The sequence below is a fragment of the Pieris rapae genome, chromosome 18, assembly GCF_905147795.1.
Source record: "Pieris rapae chromosome 18, ilPieRapa1.1, whole genome shotgun sequence".
NCBI lineage: Eukaryota > Metazoa > Arthropoda > Insecta > Lepidoptera > Pieridae > Pieris > Pieris rapae.
In genome coordinates, this window is record NC_059526.1 from 8,744,692 (window position 1) to 8,771,673 (window position 26,982).

Consider the following 26,982-nt stretch of genomic DNA (forward strand, 5'->3'; position numbering starts at 1 on the left):
GTATACATGTTCATTTGAAGCGTAGGAGCTGAAGCATGCAGTTTTCAAGGCTGGGGTCGTAGATCCAATCCGAGTTTGCAACAATGGACTTTCTTTCTATGTAAGCATTTAACATTATATCGGTAAAGGAAAACATCGCAAGCGTCAGGCATAGGAGGCTGATCACCTATTTGCCTTTTAGATTAAAAAATCATCATGAAATAGATTCAGAAATCCGTGATCCAGATCTATAAAGGGGTACCGCCACTGATTTATTTTACATTGAACTGAACATGGAGTTAGATTTTAGTATAATTAGCTTATTTAAATATAAATGATGTATGAAAAATTTTATAGTCCTTATTTCTTTTATTTTAATTGTTTTAACGTAACTGCTTTAATCTAATTAAAGCTTTCAGTGATGTACAGCTTTACACTAAATTAAGCTCAGTTTGATATGGGTACCTTTGCAGAGTATTATGTCGCATTAGGGTTAGTTTAAGAGAAACGGAGTATTTATTATTGTTAGTAGATTTTGAATCCGTTCTAGAATTAGAACCTCTTGACATCAAATGTCTCTTTAGCGTAAACGCAATTGACAGATAATAATAGCCACCGGAAAAGCTATTTCAGATTTAGTTAAAACCGCCTTTTGTTGGTGAGCTTCCGTTCTGCTTTGTTTAATCACCTGCATTGGCCCAAGCTGAATTCAAAATCTCGCTTGAGACACCTTAGCGGAAAAAAACCCATTCTAGCCAACCTACGGATGCCAAAACAGCCCAATTTGAGCTGTCGAGGCCCTTCCGGTCAACAACGATATTGTATTTCCATATATATATATATATAAACTACTGCATAGTTGCCTACCCACAGTGCAGGGCTTCCTAGTGTGGGGATTAGCGATGGATGAATTTTGTCATAACCTATTTGGCATGAATAATGTTTTTATTATTCTTATTATTGAAAAACGTCTGCGGTGCCGACGAGTGATTCTATTATAATCGTTCTGTTTCAATGACACGATTTAACTTTTTTAATAATAAATTACGTTTTTTATTTAAATTAATCCAAATATAATTACGGTAATTACCTACTAGTTTTTTTTTTTTTTTTTTTTTTAATGGAGCTGCGAACCCACCCCTGACTTTTGCTTATCAGGGTCCTTTTTTGCTGTATTTATTTTGTTCATTCAATTTTTTATTTTTATTTTAATATTGTTATGTTATATTATATTGTGTTTCTTACAGCAGCTTTATGCATTCACATTTACTTAACATTTTACATTTCCTAGTATAGTGTAGTAGTTTTCTTTATTTAAATTGTATATTTATTTTCTTTGTTTATTTACCTTCACTTTACATACTTTCATAAAAATTTAGCATTTTGGTCATTTTGAATTAATTACAGAGCGTAGCAATATTCCGGGCGCCGTTGAATATTCGCGTCCTCCACAGAATCCGCTCGCAGAATTTCTGGTAATGCTTAAATTATATTTGAAAGGAAACAGTAGTTATTCGTTCTCGGTTGTAGTACTAAAGCGGATACAAAAATTACATTTATAAATAACTAATACATAAAAATAATATATGTAAAACACACAAAACATACAAACATAAAAGCTTAGACTAATTCCATTACATATTTAAGTAATATATTAAAGCTTTAACAACTATTTCAATGTTACCACCAAATAATTCAACTTTGAAACATTTAAACCGCAAACTTTGCGCATAAATAAAGCAAAATTGACATTTTACCCCCAAGGTTCAGTAATAAGCAATCATTTACACAAAGAATTATAAAAAAATCCTATTATTCATTCAATTTCAAATCTAAATGCGTTAATTTAAGGTACAAAATCCGATGGTAATAAACTCTCGGCTTAGTTAATTAAAGCATAGCTTTTTACACCTCAGAAATTATGTTCTACGCTTAATTTTATTTGGGGAAGTTTATAACAAGGGTATTTAAAGGTTTTTATTATTTTTGCTTGGTAACAATTTTAAGGGCCATTAAGGATATTTTAATCGTGTTTAAAAGTATAAATCCTATTTTCAGACGTTCAAATGCGTAATTCTACCGTTACTATTTAAGATATTTGCGGGTCGGGTTCATAATCTGGATATAATGGAGACTGGATCTACGGGTACCAACTAGAAACATGTGGCTTCCGTCTAAACTTAAAAGGCCGGCAACGCACTCGCGAGCCTTCTGGCATTGAGGGTGTCCATGGGCGGCGGTATCACTTAACATCAGGTGAGCCTCCTGCCCGTTTGCCCCCTGTTCTATAAAAAAAAAAAAAAAACTTTTGGATGTACCGCGCGCACAACTTGGTAAGCACTCACCCGAGCGATAAAAAAAATTAACAAAATTTCCATTGAGGTAGACCTATTTGTTTGTACACTAGCTGAGTTCACAAGAGTTGCTTCCTATATTGTTAGTTTTTTTATTTTTTTACATTTAGGTAAAGAAACAGAAAACAGATTGATTAGATACATACAGTTTTCGACACTAAACAACATCTGAAAACCTGAAATCCAATTATGTGTAATTATGTACACAGCATTTTACACTAAATATAAACCGCACAACATAATATACATTTTTTAATGTTTTTTATGAAGAATAATTATTTTGACGTTCTATCGAATTAGTAGTAACTGTTAAGGTAGAATAATGTAGTAGAATAAATAAATAGAAACGTCTACGGCGTTATTGTTAAGTTTACTACTAAAATTTTATTCTGGTAGTCTTAATAAGCTAAAAATAATTAAAGTATAGAGACACCTCACAACTTTTACAAGCGAAAAATAATTTTTGGTAAAACATTCTTGGAAACTGAAATTAAACAAAATAAATTGTAATATAAATATTTTAGTAACATCACTTGATAAAACACATACGTAAAATCATATTAAAAATAAGAAAATATTCACAAAAACCAACTTGTAACGGAGAGTCGTCCATTAATAGTTACTTAAATCATTTAGGAAAAATTTGTTTCAAGAAAGGTATTTCACTGTTTTATACTTTTCTATATCAGTCGTTAATAAATCGGTTTCTAAAACATTAAAGTTAAACCCTTTTGCCATAAGTCATGGGGCATAAGAACGTATCTAGTAATAGACCCTCTGTCAGCCTTTAATTCACAAATTTTTTTTTTACATTTTAGTACAAACAAAAAAGTTTTAAACTTTACTAAATTATATATCTTAATCCGCCCTTTGCTATAATATGCATACATACATTATGCATTTCTTGTTTTAAGAACAAATCTTAATTTATAATGAGTTGATTAACATGCAAGTATTGAAAGGATTTGTAATTAGTTATATGTTTGAGCAGTGTTCGTGAAATGTACATCAATATATTGTCCTTCTATTATATACAATTATTAAACTTTGAACAAAACACAAATATATATGGTATTACAGTGTTATAAATACAAAGACTAAGTTATAATATCTTATACAATTATTAATAATTTTGAACAAAACACAAATATATATGGTATTACAGTGTTATAAATACAAAGACTAAGTTATAATATCTTAAAAACACTAAAAGGGATCCAGTTATAAGTGCTAATAGTAACATAGTGAAATTTTTTCATTCATAAATTTAAGCAACGCCGGCAACACACACTCGAACCTTCTCATAATTCGTATTGCTTGTCCATGGGCGGTTATCATTTAACATCAGATGAACCTCCTGCCCGTTTGCCCCCGATTCTATAAAAATAATATGAGCAAAGTTATATAAATTCGTGACCTTGCAACACGGTCAAAATTTATAATTGATACAGTTCTAAATATCAGAGCGAAGAAAGTTGGTATATAGTGTATGATTCAGTGTGAGAAATCTCGTTTCTCAATCTAAGTCTCGACGCTAGCGCGAAATATACTCTACGTAGGTTTAAACCCAAGTCACTCCCGCCTTTACATTGTACTTCTTAAGTTCTATCTGTGACCAATAACACAAAAATCTGTGTTCAGTTCAACTCAGTTCAGCACAGAGTGTGGAACTCGTGAACCACTAAACCTCTCCGACTCACAGTCCCAAATGAGGCAATTTGAACCACGTTAGTATTTTAAAAAGAAAATATATGGAATCCTAACATTTCTTTAAAAATATATACATGAAATTTAATTAATATCTACAGAAAAGTTTCCTTTAATTTAACTCCAATCTAATCTTTCTACGTTTCTAGGTTACATCCATATTCCCTGTGTATATCTAAATAATCTGTAACAATAACCAAAACACGTCCCGAACATTTACAAAATGCCTTAATTTCAAATTACCCTCATTTCTCTAATTAGCTATGACACGACCGCCGTTTTTATAAAACCGTAATTTAAAACTTGGTAATTTCGATTTAAACGTTACAAGGAATAATAATAAAAAAATTACACAAAATTAAACTTGATTAACCCCAACGGAAAGTTGCGTATAACAGCTCAGCACCATCTCCTTCAAATAATTATAATTAAAACGGTGTGTTTGTAGAAAAATTAAGTCTTCACAACGGAAATGGACGGGTATTGGACAGCGGAAGAGTTGCTGCATCTGGCGGAGGACAAGAGGCTTTACAGTAATGGAGAGGCACCAATAAAATCTGACAGATTCCGTTTAGGTGTTCGAATATATGGAATAAGAAGAAAAAGTTTATGTACAATAATAACTAAACTATTTCAATAGATATTAAAAAAATAATCTAATATAATAACTTAACCAACATTATCCGCATAGTATGTTCTGTTTTCACCTATTAAACATAACAATATAAAGTTATGTTGAGTTAAAAGTCATAACCAAGTAGGTACACTTATAAACGTCATCAGAAAAGATGTTAAATTGATTGTAAATTTACATTTACTAATAAATCAGTCATTGACAGTTCGCAATACAAGGGCGTAGAGGGCGCATTATTAGTATTTATTGATAATACTTCAATGAAAAAAATAATAAAAACAACCTAGGGTACAGAAAAAATAAAATATAAATACATATCCGGCTCGAAGAGGAAAAATTACAAAATTAATCAAATAAAATTCATGGAATATCCCTGATAAAATCCTAATTACTAATTAGTTGAGCTGCTAACTTTTTGAAAATTGATGAGGAGTTTGAAAAGATATTTATTTTGGTAAATTTACGACCCTCCCACTGCGATCCAATACCACCATCAATTTCAGTGCTATGAATTAAATTAAAACTCCATAAGATCTATTTAATGGAGCAATCTGCTATAGTAAATATAGATATACAAACACATGGAGTGATGATAAACTAGTACATGATCATCTATTGGGGTAGTAATAAACAATTTACAAAGAAGTTTCACTTCTGACATGTGTACGTACGCTTTTTTTTAAATATATAAATTTATATGTTACATACGGAGGGGTACATCTATAAGAGTTTTAATTAGGCTAAGTTAGATGGCACAAAGCAGGTTGGGGAACACTGGTCTAAATTCTAAAAACATCCCCAAAGCGCATTCATTGGCAAATGAGTGTTTGCCTCGAGCTATTTTCCTTTGGAATGCAAAATTGAACATACCATTTTTGTTCTACCATATCTATTTTTATAGATGCCTTGACGTGTCCTAACAAAAGTACCGTGATGCGAATAAATTACAGTTCAGTGCCTTTTTATGTCACCTGTTAAATATCCCCGTCAGTGAAAATAAAATATATTTTTCAGAACATATTTCTTTATTTCAGTCTAATGAAAATTATAATGTCACGTACATTTCACAGGTGTCGTTTTTGCTTTTGCGAAATTCTCCGCATACTCAAATATTTATGGAAGATTAAACATGGTATTACTAGAACCGCGTTATACACTTATTTATTTTACTCACAAGTAAGATTTTTTTTTCGATATCTCTTTGTTAAGGAAAGTAAGTTTTGCTCCGATCTAATATGTTAAGAGTGTTAAACATTTCATTTTATTTGTGCATTCTGGTACAGAAACAGAAAACAGATTGAATAAATACATACAATAAGCTGTAAAAAAGTCAAGTGGAGTGTAGCAGCGGGGAATACTGGACTAAACTGGTTTTCAGGCTATATAAGCACGGCGCGCTGTATGGTCGGGCGCACTTCTTCGACGCTCGCACTAGATATAGGACGTTACTATTGTTGTTGAATTTGTGGTTAATTTCGTGTAATTTAATTTGGTTATTTTTAGTAATTTTATTTGTTAATTTCTTACTTCAGTAGTGGGATTCGTTCTCATTTCTGATTAGTTTAAATTAACGCCCACGTGGTTTTATTTTAGTCAGTTTGAAACGCGAGTGATATACGTTTAATAAAAATAATGGAGGGTAGGCGGTGAACACGTAAAAAAAAGACGGTGTGCCCGTCTCTGGGCTTGAAGAAACGTTACAGTCGATATTAAACCGTCAACCGACGCAAGCGACTGAGCTATGTCCACCAGTGGTGTCACCACAACTGTGCTCAGCAACACCACCGCGAGGGGATCGGCCCTTTGCACCGACATGCGCAACACCATCGGATTTGCTGCTTTCTTCCTTAAGTGACACTCGTTACCACCTGGTACTGACGGTTCGCACAATGGTACTGAGAACGCTCCGGTGCCAAGTTCAAGCAGCGCATGCGAGTCAAGCACTGATCTGGTACTTAATCAGGTGACCGACAAACTAGTAAGTGCGTTGAGCACAATTCTGGTAAGATCTAACTCCATTTATATTTCTAATTTTGATCCGTCTTTCAAATATTTCGATATATGGTGTGAGCAGGAAGACTGCGCGGTTGTCTAATTATTGGGATGACCGTGAGTGTGTATCTCTGATTGGATATTGTTTGAAAGGGGATGCTAAAGTGTGGCTAAATGAGTGGCTTAGTAATGATCATAGTTGAGAGAATTTAAATAGCTTTTTCCGTAGCGAGTAGACTTAGCAAATATTTTATTCGACGTAATGACAACAGACTCTGATAGTTATCTCACGTATTGCGTGTTGTACGAGGAATGAGTGAAGAGTTAATTGTCGCAGTAGTTATTTGGGGTATTAAGGACCCACAAGTTCGCGCCGCCGCGACTTGTGCTAATTTATCATCGGAAGGCTTAGTTAAATTCCTCTCATTATATACCAAGCCCCTAGAACCGCGCTCTATAATACAAAATCACGTTAAAAGGCCAAATTTGCGAGATAATTTCTGAAAACGAGATAATTTTCAGTCTAATATTAACTGTTCATGATTCATATAGGGAAATTGGTCATATACAAATTTTGTGTCCTAAAAAAACTAAGTATGAAACCGCACCAGAGACTCAATCTACAAACAATTCAAGTTTAGATAAAAGGCAGTTTTCTAATATCGAAATTATTTGCACATTTTGAAAGAAGGTAGGACATAAAACGGAGGACTGTTTTGTTCGACAGCGTTCCGAGTCGAGCGGTAGGCTAAATTAGTTATAGTTTACCGCCCTTATAAAATGTCGTATGATGAAAAATTACGCGTTAGAGATACCATTAAAGATGTGTTAAATCAATAAATAATTAGAGATAGAGATTTGTAAAGAAAAAAAGCGATTCAGATAGGCTTTGTGTCGACTTTAAACTTAAAACTCAAAGACACTTAAAATACCCGCTTCCGTTAATTGAGGACCATATTGTTTGGCTAGGTAAAGCTACCTATTATATTTACCTTGATATGGCTACTGGCTTTCACCAGATAAAATTAAATAAAAAACATCGACACCACTCCGAGATTCGTAACACCTGAGGGTCACTATGAGTACATAAAGATGCCATAAGAATTAGGCAATGCACAGGTTGTATATCAACGAATTATATCAAATACGTTACGATTTTACATAGATTCAGGCAGAGCCCTTGTGTGTTGTAATTGTGTATATGACGTATTATTACCTAGTAAAACAATAGAAGAGGGTTTAGGTACATTACATGATGTGTCAGAGATGGGGGTAAGGGTAAGGGACCCAGACAGGCTTTTCCATTAATTTAAAAAAAAAATGTAACTACCAGACTACGGAGATCGAGTATCTATGCCGAGTCATTAGCAATGGTCAAGATATGAAGACATCGTGCATTGCGAGGTTGACTCGCAAGGGTGTGCATTTCAATGGCGGCGATTTTGTATTTGTGCCAAGCTGTTGGTAAGCTAGACTCCTGTATGCGCGGACCATATGTGGTTTTAGCGACGTTGTCGCAGGACAGATATGAACTAAAATTAGTCGCTGGTTCTTATGGTAAAGCTGCCGTGGAATACATGTTGCCCTGGCGCGGGGAATGGACCCCTGATGTGTGTGCCGCATTCTTTGAGAGTAAGTAATTTTTACTTGCCTTTTCAAAACTTATGTATGTTGATAAATGTTTGTGAAAACTGTCATTTTATTAGAACTGCTTATCATATCGGTAGTACCTATTTTGGTAAAGACCTGCGGGAGTCTTGTGTGATAGTAATGGAGTCGCTCTTACTATCAATAGCAATGGATTCGCTCTTGCTTAGTGTGATGTACAGTAATGGAGTCGCTCTTACTGTTAAAGCAATGGAGTCGCTCTTGCTTAGTGTGATGTACAGTAATGGAGTCGCTCTTACTGTTGAAAGCAATGGAGACGCTCTTGCTATGTATAAAAAAAAAATTATTTAATGGATGCTCATGTTGTGTCGAAAAGTAATGGATGCGCTCTTACTTTCGATGAAGTTATGTTAATTTAACGTTATAAAAACAAAAATGATGTAATTTTTAGGTGGCGCTGATGATGACGATAGTCCTTCACCACAACCACCGCACGCGATACAAGAGTCATCAGCAGGTCAAGTTTCAACATGCCAACCTGCCTATCATCACACGGGCGAGGACGCACCGTCGTCAGGAGAGGCCGAATAAGCTGTAAAAAAGTCAAGTGGAGTGTAGCAGCGGGGAATACTGGACTAAACTGGTTTTCAGGCTATATAAGCACGGCGCGCTGTATGGTCGGGCGCACTTCTTCGACGCTCGCACTAGATATAGGACGTTACTATTGTTGTTGAATTTGTGGTTAATTTCGTGTAATTTAATTTGGTTATTTTTAGTAATTTTATTTGTTAATTTCTTACTATACAGTTAACTAAAGAATATTTAATAACCTGAAGTCCATCTCTAGACAACATCTTCAGTGCTGGTTTCCTAAATTTTTTTTTTTATTTTGATTTTGCAGTTAACTGAGATTCAGTTGATATAACACTAGTATTAACCAACGGCTTCCTTTGTGCCTTTTTAATCTAATCGGCCTCAACGTTTGGCAGCGTTCGTTCGTTAAAAAATGACATAATTGTAATTATGCGTACAAATCTAAATCATATTATATATAATATAATTCAATTGTGCTTTTCATTCATCTCCTTCTCATAATCCATACAAAATGTCTACCTGACAAATAAAATTAAATTGTCTTTTGAAAAATGCAACTATTCCATCAGTACCCTCTTATGACGTTGTCACGTTCAACTATCGTCAGTAAACCGACGTTACAAACAACCAATTTTTACTTAAACAAATGACACATAAACACACAAATAACAATACTAAGGGCCTGTTTCGCAATGTCCGTATAAGTCCCAAATAAGCTATTTATTACTTATTGGTAGGACCAATGATGCGTTTCACGACTGTCATATTGCACTATTCGTCATGAAACGAGAAGTTTCTAATTCGGAACCTTTATCTTCCGAATAATTTATGTGTTGCATAGCTATTTGGTACTTTATCCATACATTGTGAAACAGACCCTTAGACTAACATTATAGCTCTTCGGCACAATTTGTCTTTTCAGCTAAGAGCAGTACAGTGTTGCGTTTATTAAGAAATGTGTGCAGGATATGTTATATCCTTGTTTATAGAACCGTAAATGTCTCGGAGTTAACTGAGATTTAGCTGATATAACACTAGTAGTAACCAACGGCTTCCCTTGTGCTTGTTAGATAAATAATAAAATATAGTAGATAATAAAAAATAGATAGGTATTGCCCCATTTTTAATGTATTAGTGTATCTTGAATATTGTGTAACCCAAAATTAAAAAAATGCAATACATTTTTTCTCATAAAACAAAGTTTATTGCAATATAAAATTAATCAGTGGTGCTTATACCTTTTTAGGACTGGGCCTCAGATTTCTGTATCTGTTTCATGATCATTTGTCAATCTAATAGACAAGTACGTGATCAGCCTACTGACACACGCCGTCAACTTTTTGGATATAAGGCAAAGCATTTTCTTCATCGATCATTCTTTGTTCGAGCAAATGTTAAATGCGCACATGGAAAGAAAGTCCATTGGTTCACAGCCAGAGATTTCGAAGTCACCAGTTTAACACTCTTATTACAATACGCAACGATAATTTTGTAAAGTTTTCTTATTCTATACTGACCATTGTACTAATACGTGTAACTGTACAGAATAATTAACATAAATAATTATATTTTTGTAAGAAAGAGCTTATTATGAATCGTTTAGAACATGTTTATAAAATATTGGCGTATAAAACTGGTAAATGGGTGATTTGTAATAAAAATTCTATATTTTTCTTGTTCCAGGTGTCATGGATACGGAGAAAAGACTACCACTTGCTGACAGTTGGTTTGACCACATACAGTTCAGATCAACGATTTCAAGCAATACATTTACAACATTCAGAGGTAAACTTAAAACTTTCGTTTCAGAACTGTCTAATAAACTGAACTAATCTGTAATGTATACAGATAATTTCACCTAGGTATAGTTTAGAAGAAATCTGTTGACAAAGATAAACAGAGAATTCAATGATATTATGTTTTCAGGATTGGACACTGAAGGTTCGGTTCGTGCAAAGTCGCGATGCAGGTATATACGAGTGCCAAGTTTCTTCGCATCCGCCTACCAGCATATTTCTACACTTGGATGTAGTAGGTTAGTATATAACACTCTAAATAACTTTATTCATATACGTAATGTAGTCAAAAGTACGTCAACAAAGATGTTTAATTAATCATGAGCTATTAGTTTAATGATATATAATCTACGAAAAAACTTGGCGATTATAAAGAGTGGCGGAGAGTTTATTGCCAGTTCTTCTTTTCCGTTCTATGCCCTCGATCTGGCAGTAAATGTAAAATTAGAAGACAACTAATGTTGGGTACATTAAAGAACAGTAGGGATCGTCTATCCCTATTCAATTAATTTTAATAAAGGAATCGTGTAAATTTATTCTGTATTCGTTCAACAATAAGGCTGTATTTAGTTTCAGGCGGAGCCCATATTCATGTTATATTTGTATGTATACGTGACATCCGAACATAATAACTTTATAATATTTCATTTACTTTACCCAAATTACCAAATATTAATTGTTATTTTAAAGCCGACAAAGAATATTATGGTTTCGTCAGGAGACCATGCAGGTGGTAGTATATTTATTAAAAGCTTGCCAACGCTCGGAACACTGATACATTGGTAAAGAAAAATAATATAGAATATTTAATGTGAAAGCATATAGAGGGACATACACGAAGATAATAAAATTAAAGTATAAAAACTAAAGGAAAACTGATATCAAAGCTTGAAGTAAGTATTCCGGACAAATAGGATGATGTCTGCCTAGTTAAAATTTAATTATGAAGTAACGGAATTTGTTTAATAATTATAAAAATATATATAATTTAAGTATTATGATAAGCAAATTATTTAGATAAGATATAAGATATTAAAAAAAACATACATTCAACATAATTCCTGATTTCAAAGATTGTATTTTTTAAACCTATTTCACTAACAATTCCACACAAGTCAAAAAGGGTTAATAACGGAACTATAATTACTCTTATACTAAAACAATGCTAACATTAATATAAGCTACACGAAAATGTCACAAAGTTCTTGAGAGCTTTGAAATTGTAATGGTAATTTAGAAAAATATTTGCTCCAAAAAACATGAAAGCAATGGTTTAATTTATATTCACACGGCTTTTAATTATTTTTGGGTTAAGTCGTTCCGCTTTAGGTTTGAATTTTTTATTTTATAAGGGTTCTTTACGCGGCTTTAGTGTTGGGCCCTGTTATTATCCACTTGTCAAAGAAACTTGAGAGATATTTTATTATCAAAGGGCAGTTAAGATGTCAAGGTTGGTACTATACACAACGTATTTGGTAGTTTAATCACATATGTAAAGTTTGAATATTTAAAGTTGTAATAATGCAGTATGTGGATACTAAGAAAATAAACTTAAAATATTTTATAAATTAAAAACTAAATATACAAACATAAAATGTAGTAATCTAAATACAGACAGGAGATAATAAAAGACATTAGTATTTTCTCGACGTCGTATCAAGACAATAAGACCACACGCCGTACAGGATTTAAATATTTATTTATTAATTAGATTTATACAGAAAAATTGTCCAATTAACATTATTAAATGAGGGTAACTAACGGCCTTTTTGCTCTCGAACGATCTCATCCAGGCAACCATTGTGAGAAAAAATAAATTAAATAAGGTAAGTATAAAAATACAAATTCAAAGGCAAAACCAACAGTTATAAGGACAATAGTAAAAAAATAAAAAACAAAAAAGAAGAAGAAACACATAACCCATGAAATCCGTAAAAATAAAATGCTTACAAAGTATCAGAATTCAATTGCAATTAAAAGGAAACTTCAACCAGAAATTGGTTTAGATGTACAACGTTCATATTCGAAGGACAGTATGTCAAAGTTGAAAATAGCCTTCAGTTACTGACGACTCAATTCGATTCTATCTCGCAAAAAAGGTTTCAGGTCGGCTTACCAGGTGCCATGTATATGACATAACTTCCAAGTGAATTTTAACTTTGAAAATTCATAAATTTTTATACCGTACCGTAACGAACACTAGCGTCATAATTAATCTTTAGAATATATATAAGCAGACATATTATTGGGGTTGCAATAACCTGACTAGTCATGGCAAATGTTCAGGCTGCGGGTAAATTGCTCAGAGATTCAAACACTTATGCGTACATTGAGCATACTTGTTTTCAACGAAGAGCGATTCGAATCGTCAACGACTAGTTACCTTCCACGCGGCATGATCCCATGGCGTTGTGTAGAGATATGGGGTCTCTAAGAAAATTAAGTAAAATATGTATAAAACATGAGTGTATGTTTATTCAGTAGCAGAAACAACAGTCACACATACAGGAAATTAAGTTCTACAAATAAACAGACTAGTTCATGAATATATATATATATATATATATATATATATATATATATATATATATATATATTCATCTGTAGTAATTTAATAGTCTTTATTAGTTATGTTGAAGCAATGGTGTTAGTGTCAGATGTCATTGTCATTATTATTTACTAACGTCAAAGTCAAACGTGTGCAAACCGTTAATACGAATTGCTTATTTCAAAACAACTCTTCAATCGTCGGTCATAATTATGACTTCATAGTATTCAAAGTTACTTAACATAATTTCAAATACTAACTCTAATGACTACTGCTGACAGAAATATTCTTCGCTCCTCGCCACTACTCACTCCGTCATATATAATATCAAAATTATTCATCAAATGGATAGTTTAATTTGCCAATAAATTGTATTTAACAATTATTAAGCAAAATTAAATCAATGAGTTTTTCCAAGTATTAACAAATGTATACTTTTCAGAGGCCCGCGCTCAAATATCTGGCCCAACTGAGAAGTACCTCAAGCCTGGTTCAACTTTAAGGCTTCAGTGCTCCGTTGTGCAAACTACAGAAGCACCAGCCTTTGTGTTCTGGTAAGAAATTATAAATAACTCCCTTTTTACCAGACTAAAACTACCACTTTTCTATTACATTTCCTTTGTCAATTGTCTTTATTTTTAACGTTTTAACTGTAATTATTAGAAAAATGTTGGCTCAAGGTTAGTGAGTTCGAATCACGACTGTGTAACAATGGATCTTTCTTTGTGATCGATTTAACACTCGTTTGTAGGCTAATAACAAAATAATAACAAAATTCCAAAACTTTTCATCAAGGAAACCATAATATTATGATAACAATGAGTGGGCACAAATGCCGCTATAAGATTTTTAGATGGCGTAAATTTGACATACATACGACTACAAATTGTACCTAAATGAATAAATTACATTTTAATTATAAGTTTGAAATGCAAGTGTACAAAACTTCAGTGGAAGACTTTTCGTACAGATTTGACTATTTTATTTTTTCGATTAATCAAAGACATGTCTGGGTCTATAGAAATTAATAATTTATGATATTAAATATGTACATAAACTACGTTCAAACAAGTCCTCAACATCCGTACATACGTACGCTAAAACCTTTATGTCTAGGCCTCAGATTTCTGTATCCGTTCCTTGATCATTTTAAATGGGCAAGTAAATCAACATCACGATGTTTTCCTTCACTGTACGAGCGAGTGTTAATGCGCACAAGACAGAAAATCTATTGGTACACACCTACGATCCCAGGATAAGAGTAGCACACTGAAACTACTTAGTCAACTCAACGTCGGTGAATAACCTGTAAAAAAATTCATTACGACCTTCATACATATCCAGTTCTTACATAAAACAAATTTCACCGCGAAAATGAAAATAAAACGCACACAGCCCTCACGGAGAGTGGCCGTAAAACTTTATTTTTTCCGTAAAATTTTAGTTCACCATTTTGCGGTTCGACGCTCATAGTGAATTGTTTTACTGGATACATTTTTAAGTGGTGTACTCTTGAACTATTAAAAAGTTGTTTGTAATTTTTGTAGCGGTATAAGTAGATATTTTTTTATTTCCATAATCATTACGTAAAGATATATTTTATCTAAAATTAATTAATATTTTATTTTAAAAGTGTATGATAATATTAATAATAAGTTACTAGAAACATTCATCCATCTTTACAAAAGATACAGGCACTTAAAATTGTATGCCTGTGACCTCGTTCAAAGTAAAGGATTCCTCCAACCGGCTCCACCTGTCTCTATCTTGAGCATTTTTCATCATTAATTAATAAAAATATTGTCTTTGATTCTATAAGGAAATATTGTGTTTGCTTGAGTCACGAATATCGCTGTTTAAAATTAAAAACCTAGGTCTTATCCTGACCTGGATGTGTTGACGGCCTTTTAGAGAGGATGATACTCTTTTGTTAAACCATATCTCAAAGTGATCATCCACAGTTCCGCTAATTCGCAAAAGAAAGTGTCTTATGAAGTGGACTTTGGATTAATTTTAGCCATCAAGCTGATGCAATTTCATCATAATAAGGACAAATATATCCTTAATTTACTATAGTTTTATATATTGTAAGTTATTTTCCCTATAAATATTAAAGTAGTTCCTCAGAGTACAATAAAGTGGAAATTGTTTAATAATATTGCTTCTTAGAAATGTGAACATGTTTTCCTGGCAGTTACACTATTATCACGGGAAAACTTACCTTGTTAAAATGGTAAAACGTAATACAAATTTTGAACGAGCGTGCGGTACGCAACCTACCTGCAATATCTTATATTAATACGATATATAATTACGATATTAATTTATATAAGACTCAGATCCAAAGGTGGGATCGTAATTAGCGTCAGATCAGTCACATGGTACGTTAACGGAAGCCACTGGACACAGCTTGTGATTTTGTAAAGATTTTTATCTTTTTATGTTTTACTAGCTGCTTCCGCGAACTTCGTTTCTCCTTAATGCCTAGCCTACCTTTTTAGTACATGCCAACATGGAACATTTTGCTATGCTAACCCCTTGTTTTATTTTTTGTTTTATTTTTTACACCTTGTGTACGAAAAACTCTAATATCTTACGGAACCCTATTTTTGTTCAAAATTAAATATAGCCTATATTACTCGTAGCTTTCGAATGGTGAAAGAACTTTTAAAATCGGTCCAGTAGTTTATGAGCTTATTCATTACAAACAAACAAAGTTTTCCTCTTTATAATATTAGTGTAGATAATTAATTCCTCCATTAGTCTATATGGGAAAGGACAAACACACTTAAATGAGACCATCCCGAACTAGACAGAGCTGTTTTTTTTCTGTTATGAAGCAACGAAATTCATAATTGAAGTTGCTGATTAGTGGGATCGGCATGTCTTCGATCCGAAAAACCACGAGGCGTTGAATGCTGCTCATAAAAGCGATTGATGATTTAAAGATCTGTGTATTCTCGTGCCTCATTGAGTGTTAAAAAGCAGCAGCAGATGAATCGTCGCCATGCCTTTCCTCGTTTCCTAATTAAAACATTAACTATGTGTAAATATCTTGAAATAAAACAAACGTGTACGAAACAAAACAGTGATATATATTTTTAATTATAAGGAAAATTATTGAGCAAGGCCTTGACAATTGAATTATTTTTTTACTCTGTATTTTGAATAAAAACCTCCTACTTTAGTTACAATATTCAAAATCAATAATCTATGTCTATAAATGGAACAAGAATTGCCATGTGCACTTAAGCTCACATTTTATGTCATAAAAGCCAAGCTGTAATCATTTTAAATGATTTTCCTCATACATTTATTAGGGTTCTGTGTTACAAGGCGTTTTTGTCACTATCAAGTAAAAATCATAAATTATTAAAACCGTTAATTTTGATATTAATAAAAAACGTAAGATGTAGGTAGGAGGTACCCTCTTTTATAGACTAACAGATATTTCGCTCACCAACGTTGATCATATAAACATATTTATTCTACATTTTTATTTGCCATAAAGCATTTCTTTACTTATTTCGTAATCCTACAGCGAACAAAAATTAAACAATTACACTTTAAATATAGCCAGAGATAGAAAACATAATACGTTATTTACCTACAAAAGGGAACAAGGAATAGAAAATATTCAACACATTTAACAAAGTGATAATTTAGAGGAGTCTAAAGTATCAATTTAAAAATGTGTGTTATTAAAATAAAGTAAGTGAGTATCTATAAAAAAAACATATTGGAATATAATATTAATCCTATATATTTTTCATTCGGATTCTAAATTTAAAATGCACCTGCTTTCAGTTGCTGATTGCAGCTCATTATTGCATTTTATACGTTTTTGTCCGAGAATGAAATCTTTTACGAAATAATTAAAATACTGAATATCCAATTAGTAAGAGCCTCTTAGGTTGAATGGGTTTTTGAATTCGAAGAAATATTGTAGATAGAAAAGATTGATGAGCAAGATTTTGCTTTCGTAGTGTATAGAATCTGCTTTGGTCAAAATATTTTTATCTTTTTTATAAATGTTTTAAGTTATATATTTTTTTCGGAAGATAATAAGATACAATTTAATTAAGTAATAATAAAAAAATTATTACTTAATTTACGTAAAAATAAAATACTTACAAATAAGATTCTAACATAGTGTCTAATACATGACACTACTTACAATCGAGCGTTTTACATTCATTACAAACCACAAATGCTGTAAAACCTCTGTTACCTTTCACTAACAACTTTTTGCTTAAAAGGGTTCTCAAATCATATGTATTTGTAATGCATATGTACTGAAAATGAATAAACACATTTTTTTATTTTAACTCAGTAATTTAGTTCAATCCACTATTTTCCATCCTATAATGAAATATCTAGAAGATGGCAAAAGCATGTAGTTTTTTTGGGTTGTGTCTAATAAATCTAAACGCAACAAACTAACGTATTTGTTTTGGTAATAATACTAACCTTTATACAAAAACTATTTCAGCTGACTCAGAAAAAAAATTGCTATGTGAATCTTTTTATTAAGACAAATGGAGAAACTGTCCTTTGAAAGGTTAAAAGTTATTGTCATTCCTAAGCTGGGATTAAATTAGATTTACTTTGGCCTCGTCATTCCTATTATTTATTTAGTCGGAGGGTTAACCGTTTGAGTCACATTTACTATCAATTATATTTATCGGGTATTCACAAATACTTTATGACATTTTTATGATTTTTTTTTTTTTTTTGACTTTATGATAAAACTTTAGAATCTCGACGAAAACAATATGATTTATTTCTACTACATAACATGATCTCAAATATAATTAATTGCACCTTCTAGAAAAGTTGCCTTTCCTTGTTCCTGCCTTCACTACATCACTAACTATGCAAACTCACTTGTTTTGTATCGCGCAGCCTGGACATACAATGACCACTTTTTAAGTCTTCACTTGTTTAGGCTATCGCGGAATGTGGTTAAAATGTATATTAAGTATATCCATAGCGTAAATGCACACTTAGCTAAATGTATTGAATACTTTTTGTTTGTTATCTCTTGCCTTTTGTAAATCGTTATATGTATTCCATATTTATAGTGTTTGGCTATATTTACAGTGTGTTTATTTGTAATTCTATATAATTTATGTTAGCTGTAGGATTACGAAATAAATAAATAAATAGTAATGAATGTTAAGAATATAAATGATTTCATAAACACTTAAAGTATTGTACATTAAAATGTTTTATTGAAATAAAAATTAAAATAATAAGTAATTGTTTGTTTTATTCGTATCTATGAAGCCTGCAAAAGAAAGGATTTTAATTAAATGATATGTACAATAACTATAGCTAAGTGGTGAAGTCTGAATTTGTTTTTCTATAACTGGCGACCCGCCCCGGCTTCGCACGGGTGCAATGCTGATACTAAATACACTACAGAAAATCTGTGAACGTTGTATATAAAAATGTGGGTTATCCATAAGAGATAGACATATACCATCATGGATTTCAATGTGTACAATACTTAGTACATTATTTTGATAAAACTCGTACGGTTCAGCCTGCGTTTGCAATGTAAGCGGAAAAAATGTAATTATTTACGACATCACATTAGAAACCTCAAAAATAACAGTACTTCTCTACTATTTAATGGATGTAATTATACATATAAACCTTCCTCTTGAATCACTCTATTTATTTAAAAAAACTGCATCTTCCAATCCGTTGCGTAGTTTCAAAGATTTAAGCATACAAAGGGACATAGGGACAGAGAAAGAGATTTTGTTTTATAATATGTAGTGATACTTACATAATATGTTATAAACATTAATTATGATAATGTTTCTAAATATCTCTAGTTTTAAAATATGTATGGCACTTTACTGGAGCAGTGTTGAACTATTGGCTTCAGCGTGCGATTCTCATTCTAAGGTCGTAGGTTCAATACATACCGTAAATTAAAATTAAAACGCCAGCAACGCACCCGCAGTCCATCCGGGAAAGTAAGTGATTATTGGCGACGGTATTACTTAACATTAGGTGCGTCTCCTACGTTTGCCCCTGGTTCTATTAAAGCAAGAATTCTTAAAAGGCTGGCAACGCACTTGCCATCCGTATAGCATTGTAAGTGTCTATGGGCGGCAGTATTTCTCCTGGCCGTTGGCGTTTTTCTATATAAAAACACAGTTATAAGAAATATCATATAACTAATCTTTTCTATCCAGGTACCACAACAGTAGAATGATAAACTACGACGCAGAACGGGGCATCAACGTCACGACAGATACAGAGCAGCGGCTGTCAGATCTTCTCATTCCAGCTGCAAGTGTGTCACACGCGGGCAACTACACCTGCGTGCCCAATAATGCGGTTCCCGCTAGCATATATGTCCACATATTTAATGGTAAGATTCATAATGACCGCGTCTGACATAGTTGGCAATATACTTGGTGCACAATTTTCTATAAAGAATTTTAAATTTTTAAACAGACTTTTTTGCGAATAAGAACGGGTTGGATGCATGTTTTTAGTACAGTGGGTAATGTTTAATGGTTATAATATAGTTGGACTCGCAAAACCTGTTAAAATGTGATTAGATTTTGGCATTAACCTCCAGAGATCTTATCTGCATACCAATATTCATTTAAATTTAAATATAAAACATATGTGATTCTATAAAACTAATGTTACTGTCTTCTTTTCATCTGGATTCATACAGTTAGGAAAAATATCACTGCATGTAACAGTGAAAAGTTCACATCATAATCGTTAAGGTTCTCTCACTCAATTACTTTTGCTTCACTTCGTAGTATAGCTTCTACGCCGTAGCAAAGTCTTCATAGACGACTAATGCTACGGTCTAAATTAGTACTGTAATTCATAGAAATTAGTCTCGAAGGCTTCATATTACTGTGTCCTAGTGTCCTCATTTTACTTTTGAATCACATAAAGAGGCCTTATTGATAGCGTACGCATCGGTCTACATAGGAAAGTAGGTCACCAACATATGGCCTAACTGAAACTGCAATTACCACGATCTAGGTCCTTTGAGCGCTTGAAATTCTATTGAAAGAACTGATTCATAGTAATTAGATGCTTATCTCGTAAAGCTTCCCAAATAGATTCAAACTACTGACTGTGAAGATTCATGCTAGAAGATAATTAGGTCAAAATAATTAAAGTTGCTTAGTTATTAAAATTAAAAAAATACATAATATGTTATTAAAATATGGTATATATGTACAGGGCAAAAAACTTATTTTGTCGTAGATTTTCTGTAAAGGTATGTATGTCGCTATGAAAATAAATAACAATATTTTTTTAGTTAGTTTTAGTCTAATAATAAACCCTGTTTATTCAATCTTTCCAAATGTACAGTTCAAATTTGTTATATACATTTTTATTATCCTAATATCCTAAATTTATTATGTAAATTTTTGTTATCCTAATATCCTTAACTTCTTTCGGTATCTTTGATCGGAACCTCTTTACGGAGAACGGCCTCCTTCAGCTATTTCAAAATGTCTGGAACTTATACCATCTATCCACCCTTTTTAAAACGCCCTCTTAGCCTTCTCCTAGGTCCCCTCCCTATAGTTTATTTTTTTTTATTATTTTATTTGCATAGATAATAACATACAGTAAGTACTATTTTACTAGTAGGTATATAGCAATTATAAAAATAATTAAAAATTGACACAAACACACAAACAGAACAGTTAAAAGCAATTTTAAAAGTTGTGTACGTGGCCTATATGTGTCACAAGAACCAAACTATTAAAATTGAATACAAGAATGTATTATGTGTATTATATTCAGTTACAAATAAGACGTATATTGTCTCCAAGCTGAATAAATTACCAAAATGTATCTGCCAAACAAAGATGTTGATGAAACAATTTATCGGCCGCCACGGGTTTCATTATAGGCTTTATAAGTCAATTTTCTAGTCCATTACTGAAGGCACTAGCGGCCGTTTAACCCTCTCCTCGTCATTCTATTAGACCTACACGATCGATTTAATTATAAACTGGTCACTCAATTTAAAAGGGTTCGGATTCAATTATTTTATTGATGCAAACATTATAATGATTGACGTTTAATTAAGTCGATAATGTCAAATACTGATGGGGTTCAGACAATTTTATCGTCCTTTGAGTATACTATGGTTTTAGTAAATGTTGGTTTAACGTCATTAGTTTGACGTTCATACATGATCTATATTTAAAAGTAAGAAATAAAGTAACATAAGAAATATTCCTCAGAGATATTTTTTTTTGTATTAATATTATATACAGTTTCTTGAGAGATTCTACCTGGACTTAATTAAAAGTGCTGATCTCCAGGTAGTCCTAATTAGCTTGAAAAGAAATTAAATTTGTTTTATGTTCATACATAAATAATATTTTGATTTACATTAAATCCCTAAATGAGCATGAAATATTTTTTTCTATAAATTTTGAAACCGGAGATAAAAGTCCTGAACTCCAGACTTATTTGAAAGACTAAAAATACTATAAAAACCTACTAAAGCCTTCTTATCAAACTATTGCATGCTAAGTTGTAGTATAACTATAGTATAATTATCCGGTATCTAGAAATTCACATTACATTTTATAACCAATTTAATCTCCTCTAGGCAGAAAATTGGATGAGGTTCTAGTTGGGGCCGCTTAAGGAGTGGAATTATAGGAATCACAACCTCCAAGCGTAGAGTATTGGTGGCAGAAATAAAAGGAATACGTTGTTTATTCAATATAAATCTACTGAAATTAAGATGACCACGTACCCTCCTTCTTTGCTCTATCATCTCTATCTATGTGCTGATCATTTACTTATCTTAAAAAAAATTAAACATAAAAGTAATAATTTTGACTAATAAATACGGAATTTAACAAGGACTAGGTAACCGATAATAATAATAGCAGTAACATACGCTACATTCACATATACACTAATTTGAGGGTATATTTGGAGGGTATTAGACGATCCAACAACATCTACTGTGTTTTATGTTATTTTATAATGAACCAGCAGAATTAGTTTTATTTATAGTTTTTGTTAGTAATTATTAGTTAGAATTGTATCAAGTAATAAATAAATATTTGCAATAAAATAATATTGCGGGTATAAATTGAGATGTAAGCTTTCCTATCTTTTAAGTTAGATCAAACTGCACATGTGTGCAAAGTTGATTGATATCGGTTCGGTAGTTTAGGAATTTTTCATTAAGCTATTTGTTCTTAAAACTTCATAAAAATATGTTATTTGCTAACCCTCCCTTCAAGGTGAACGAGATATGAAAGTTACGTAATCCGAGGAGCGATGTTCGTCCCGGCATCCTTCTAAATGAAATTGTCGCTGCTGACCTTACTTTTATTTTATTTCATTTGAACACCTAACAATTGCAGTAGTAATAAAATAGTTCGTCCATAGAATTTTAAAGGTTTAGTTATAAAACGAAGGCTAAGTTTAAAGAATGTTCAACCATAAAATGTTAATTAATATGGAATTTTGCACGGTTTAATTATTTTATATATATTTAAACTAACTTGCTTCTAACCTAAGGTAGTAAAAAAATTGACGCCGAAATGACAACAGTTGCATTAAGTGAGTTTTTTTAACGTTTAAATTGCATAAGTATGCAATGCAAAAGTAGTTTGATTCGGTTTAAATTGCATCAACAAATTTATGTAAAAAAAACTGAGCAATGGATGGAAAACGACTTTGAGCTTCCATAATTGAGCACGTGCTCTTAGAAAACATTACAGACTTATGGGAAAACCTACTAACATTCCCTCATTGTTTCTTATGCAGTCAATAACACAAAACTTAAAAATAATTGTAAAGATCCCATAAGTCTCCATTTTTCATTCCGGCGAACAAAAACTAAGACGTAAATCTATAGGGCCACTTCTACAATGATAGCCGGGCTCCTGCCACTCTGGATACACATGCAGTTCTTTCCCCAAATCATCCCGATGTTCCAGAAACAGAATTTTTCTTAGACCCTTGATGTCCAGGCATGCCTTCAAATTCAGTCAACGGAATAAATATTAAATTTCATAAATCATATCAGACTAGTTTGATTTAACTTTTTATTGTTATTGATAGGCCTTTGCTTTTATAGTATTATCTATAAAGAAATAAAATTATTTGTACCGGAAGTTGGATCCAGAATTTTCAGGTATCAAGAGGTTAAATAACATAAAGTTTAACACATAAATTTAAGGTAATCTTGTCCGCTGTAAGACATTAAACAATAATCTAAGTCTTTACATACTATTATTAAAAAGAGTGAGAAGATTTTCTTGCCGGTTCTTCTTGCCCGCTCTAAGTCCTTAACTTGCGAACAGGTAGTAGATGTAAATTTAGAATCAATTTAAAATCTCTTCTGTTGACGTTTATAAGTGTACATAGTTTTAATCTAATTCCTTGATTACTCTTATTAAAAAGAGTGGCGGAGATCTTCTTGCCCGCTCTGCGCCCTTGAATTGCGAACTAGTAGTAAATGTATATTAGTCATCAATTTAACATTTTTTCCTGTGACGTTCATAAGTGTACTTGGTAACCCATATTAATAGATTTATTTTAAGTTTGAGCTGCTACAAACTAATGTTGTTGTTTGTTCTTTTGTACTTGTATAAGATTCATAAAGCTTTAACTAATAAAATTGTTTCAGGCGAAAATCCAGCGGCCATGCAGTCCTCCTCACCGAGTTACATCCATCTAAGCATATTGCACAGTTTGTACACAACAGTAGTCCTATACGCTATCCGGTGACAATTGTGTTAAGCCACATCCTACCATATTACCCAGTCATAAAGCCTCATTTCCCGAGACAAACTTTGGACCGGCGTATTCCTTTTGTAACCAGTGATTTGTAACTCTGAATGCGATGCTAATTTGAAAAATGGAACAGCTAAAATGAGGATTTTAAAGAGTCGTTTGAAATAAAATTCTTTTCTCAGTTTTCACAGAATACTGTTAATTTAAAGATGTAATGAAAAGACGCTGTATTATAAATTAATGTAGAGTAACTACACGTGTGACATACATTGAATTTGTAAGGGGCATAAGAGATTTATATTAAAACTTACATTTTTCTTTACTCGTGCATATAACATACTAATTAGGAACACGTTTCTAAATAGGTGATGCATGCGTTGGATAATTCTGGTTACTTAGTTGCTTTTAAACATTTATGCTACTTTATTACGTAGACCAACACAATGCTAAGTGATATATATATGTATATAGATTTAGTTGAACTTCATATTTATCACTTCTAATCGAATTCAATAAATTTTATGTGCCATTTTTTGTTGATCTACTTGAATGATCTTTGGTTTCACTTCACGTCCGTGTGTCAAACTAAACACATTTTTGACATATGGAAGCACTCTTAGTGTCAACTTATATCACCTTCGTTACGTACACGTGTTGGAAACATTTGAGAGTTCTTTCTAGTTATTTTTATAAAGCGAAGCTAGACACTTCTCTAGATTATTCATACGAGAATATTCAGTGTGAATATAAATGTTAATATCCTATTCATAGCATGACAAACCCATAAATATACGACCCTTGTTATAAACAATGTGATTTTATTATAATCATAATATCTACGCAGAAATTTGCTATTAAACCCTTCCGCGTTTATTGACTGAGAGCCAAGGGATATTTTGATAGGAATACAAACAAACATTCAGTTTTAGTCTGATGTAGTCGTAATTTTTCTTAATAGTATCTACGTAGAACAATACCGCTACAATATTTTCGGTTTGCATTAAATTTCTGTATTTGTTTTTTGTGTAATTGCAATGTATGCCCGACACACTGTCGACACACACACTCATTGTCGACTTTTAAGTCTAAAGCACGCCGGTTGCAGATATAGACAAAAGCATCCGTGATTCGAATGCACGAAGAGAGACTGTTTTCGTTTAAATACCTAAAGTATATAATGTGTTACCATAGTAATACTCTATGGTTACATACATTATTATGTAAAAATATTGTTCTTCTTTTATAAATAAATAATTTGTTTTCTCAAAAACTAACGTAAAACTTTAAACCTACTTAGCATATGCCTTACTGAAATTTATAAGCTTTTGAATCCTAATTAACCATTAAAATTATGTCTATTTCAGACTATTAATGAACTAAATGTCATTCTAATGAACGAGCAATTAAAAGGAATTATAATATCTGTCCCAATTAGTTTCAAACAACGAAATTCGGATTACGCTCAGTTCTAAATATTAATTAGAATCAAGTTGAGCAATCGTTATTTTGAATATGGCACAGGAATATCAGGTATGCATACTAGACTAATCCAAACTAGCAGAATGTATTCTGGGTCTGGCGTTTCTGTTCATTTACTGTACTACAAAAGAATTACAAAAATATACGCGCTAGAAAACCTACAGATCGTTGTAATAACGAATATTCTCAGGCATTGAACTTGGCTATAGAAGTCTAGTATCTATAAAATAGTATAGTAGTAGTAATAAGTAACCATACCAGTTCGCTTCTTTCCCACAAATTCAATGATTCTGAATTAGAAACACCTTTGCCTACCTCTTATTTTTGCGCTCTAGAAATCACTAAAACAATCCTATTATCGTTCATTCATTCGTTCAAAGCCACAACAATCGAGTTCCAAGAACAAACCACATTAAACTCCTGCTAGAACTTGAATTTCTATTTGAAATATTACACTAATCACTATTTAGGTAAATTTGAAAATAGAACTTTTTAACGTAGGCTAAACAACTTTTAAGCCGACTTAGCCTTTCCGACAATGGAATGGCTCAGGTGCAATTAACATTTCGGGTTTTTGACATATGTATTAGACTGTATAATTGTACCTCACATATTATTTGAGAGGACCTTTATACTCACCAAAAAACACAAATTTAATTAGAACCGCTCCAACTGGGAATGGAATTTTTCTCAATTATTTGATTTGGCTCTGTCAAATTAAGCTATGATATGTTTTGTAAAATACATCGGTTAAAGATCATATATGACTGACGAAATTACTGAACCACCCCGAGAAAGATACTTTTTTCCTTTCTAGTATACAACATATCCAAAGTTTGTCTTCGGAATTTGTTCCATATAATGTATTAGATAATATAAGTTGGCTACTTTTAGTATTGCCATCCCTTTTATACTTAGGGAGACGTTGCGCAGACGACCAAATACAACTTGTGACTCACGGCTACACATATAGTTTTAATATGTACATACAAAAGTTCTCTGTGTGCGTCATGTCGCAGTTAGCTTTAAAGTAACCTCAAAGTTTTTTTTTTGAAATAATATTTCTACATATTAATTTCTATAAAGGATAAAGAATATTAAATAATGGCAAGTGTGGAAGAAAAAAATATAACTTATTCTTTCGCATATTGGCCTCCAGAAAATATTGCTTTTATAATTTTGTTTTAAATTACATCATTTTGAAGTCCAAGAGTTTAAGGGTTTAATAAGACGAGTGAGGATACGGTTCATGGTCTGGATTGGTCAACAGGAGTCAGAAGAGGCTATTCCACCACCATACTGGAGACCAAAATGGTTGTGTATTAATGATGTATACAGGAAAAAGTTTACTTGCTTCTGTCGTCTGCGTAACGTCATTAGATTTTAAATAGATCAGTGTGAATAATATTCGTTTAAATGTAAGCATTAATTTAGCCCATTTTATTAATTAAAATAAGCCTAGATTTTCCAATTATTAGAAATCATATAAGCATTTCCATTCTAATGAATGAAAAA

General features: G+C 32.2%; 1 protein-coding gene across 1 annotated transcript in view; it reads left to right on the top strand.

The window, feature by feature from the left end:
• The window catches only part of LOC111001284, a 101,055-nt gene extending 74,477 nt beyond the window's left edge, over window positions 1-26,578 (top strand). Inside the window, exons 4-8 of the mRNA XM_045632201.1 lie at window positions 10,552-10,653; window positions 10,795-10,903; window positions 13,655-13,766; window positions 19,425-19,603; window positions 23,882-26,578. Coding sequence (XP_045488157.1) covers window positions 10,552-10,653; window positions 10,795-10,903; window positions 13,655-13,766; window positions 19,425-19,603; window positions 23,882-23,982 — 603 coding nt within the window. The 3' untranslated portion in view covers window positions 23,983-26,578. The remainder of the gene's footprint in view (window positions 1-10,551; window positions 10,654-10,794; window positions 10,904-13,654; window positions 13,767-19,424; window positions 19,604-23,881) is intronic.
• The last annotated feature ends 404 nt before the right edge of the window (window positions 26,579-26,982 follow it).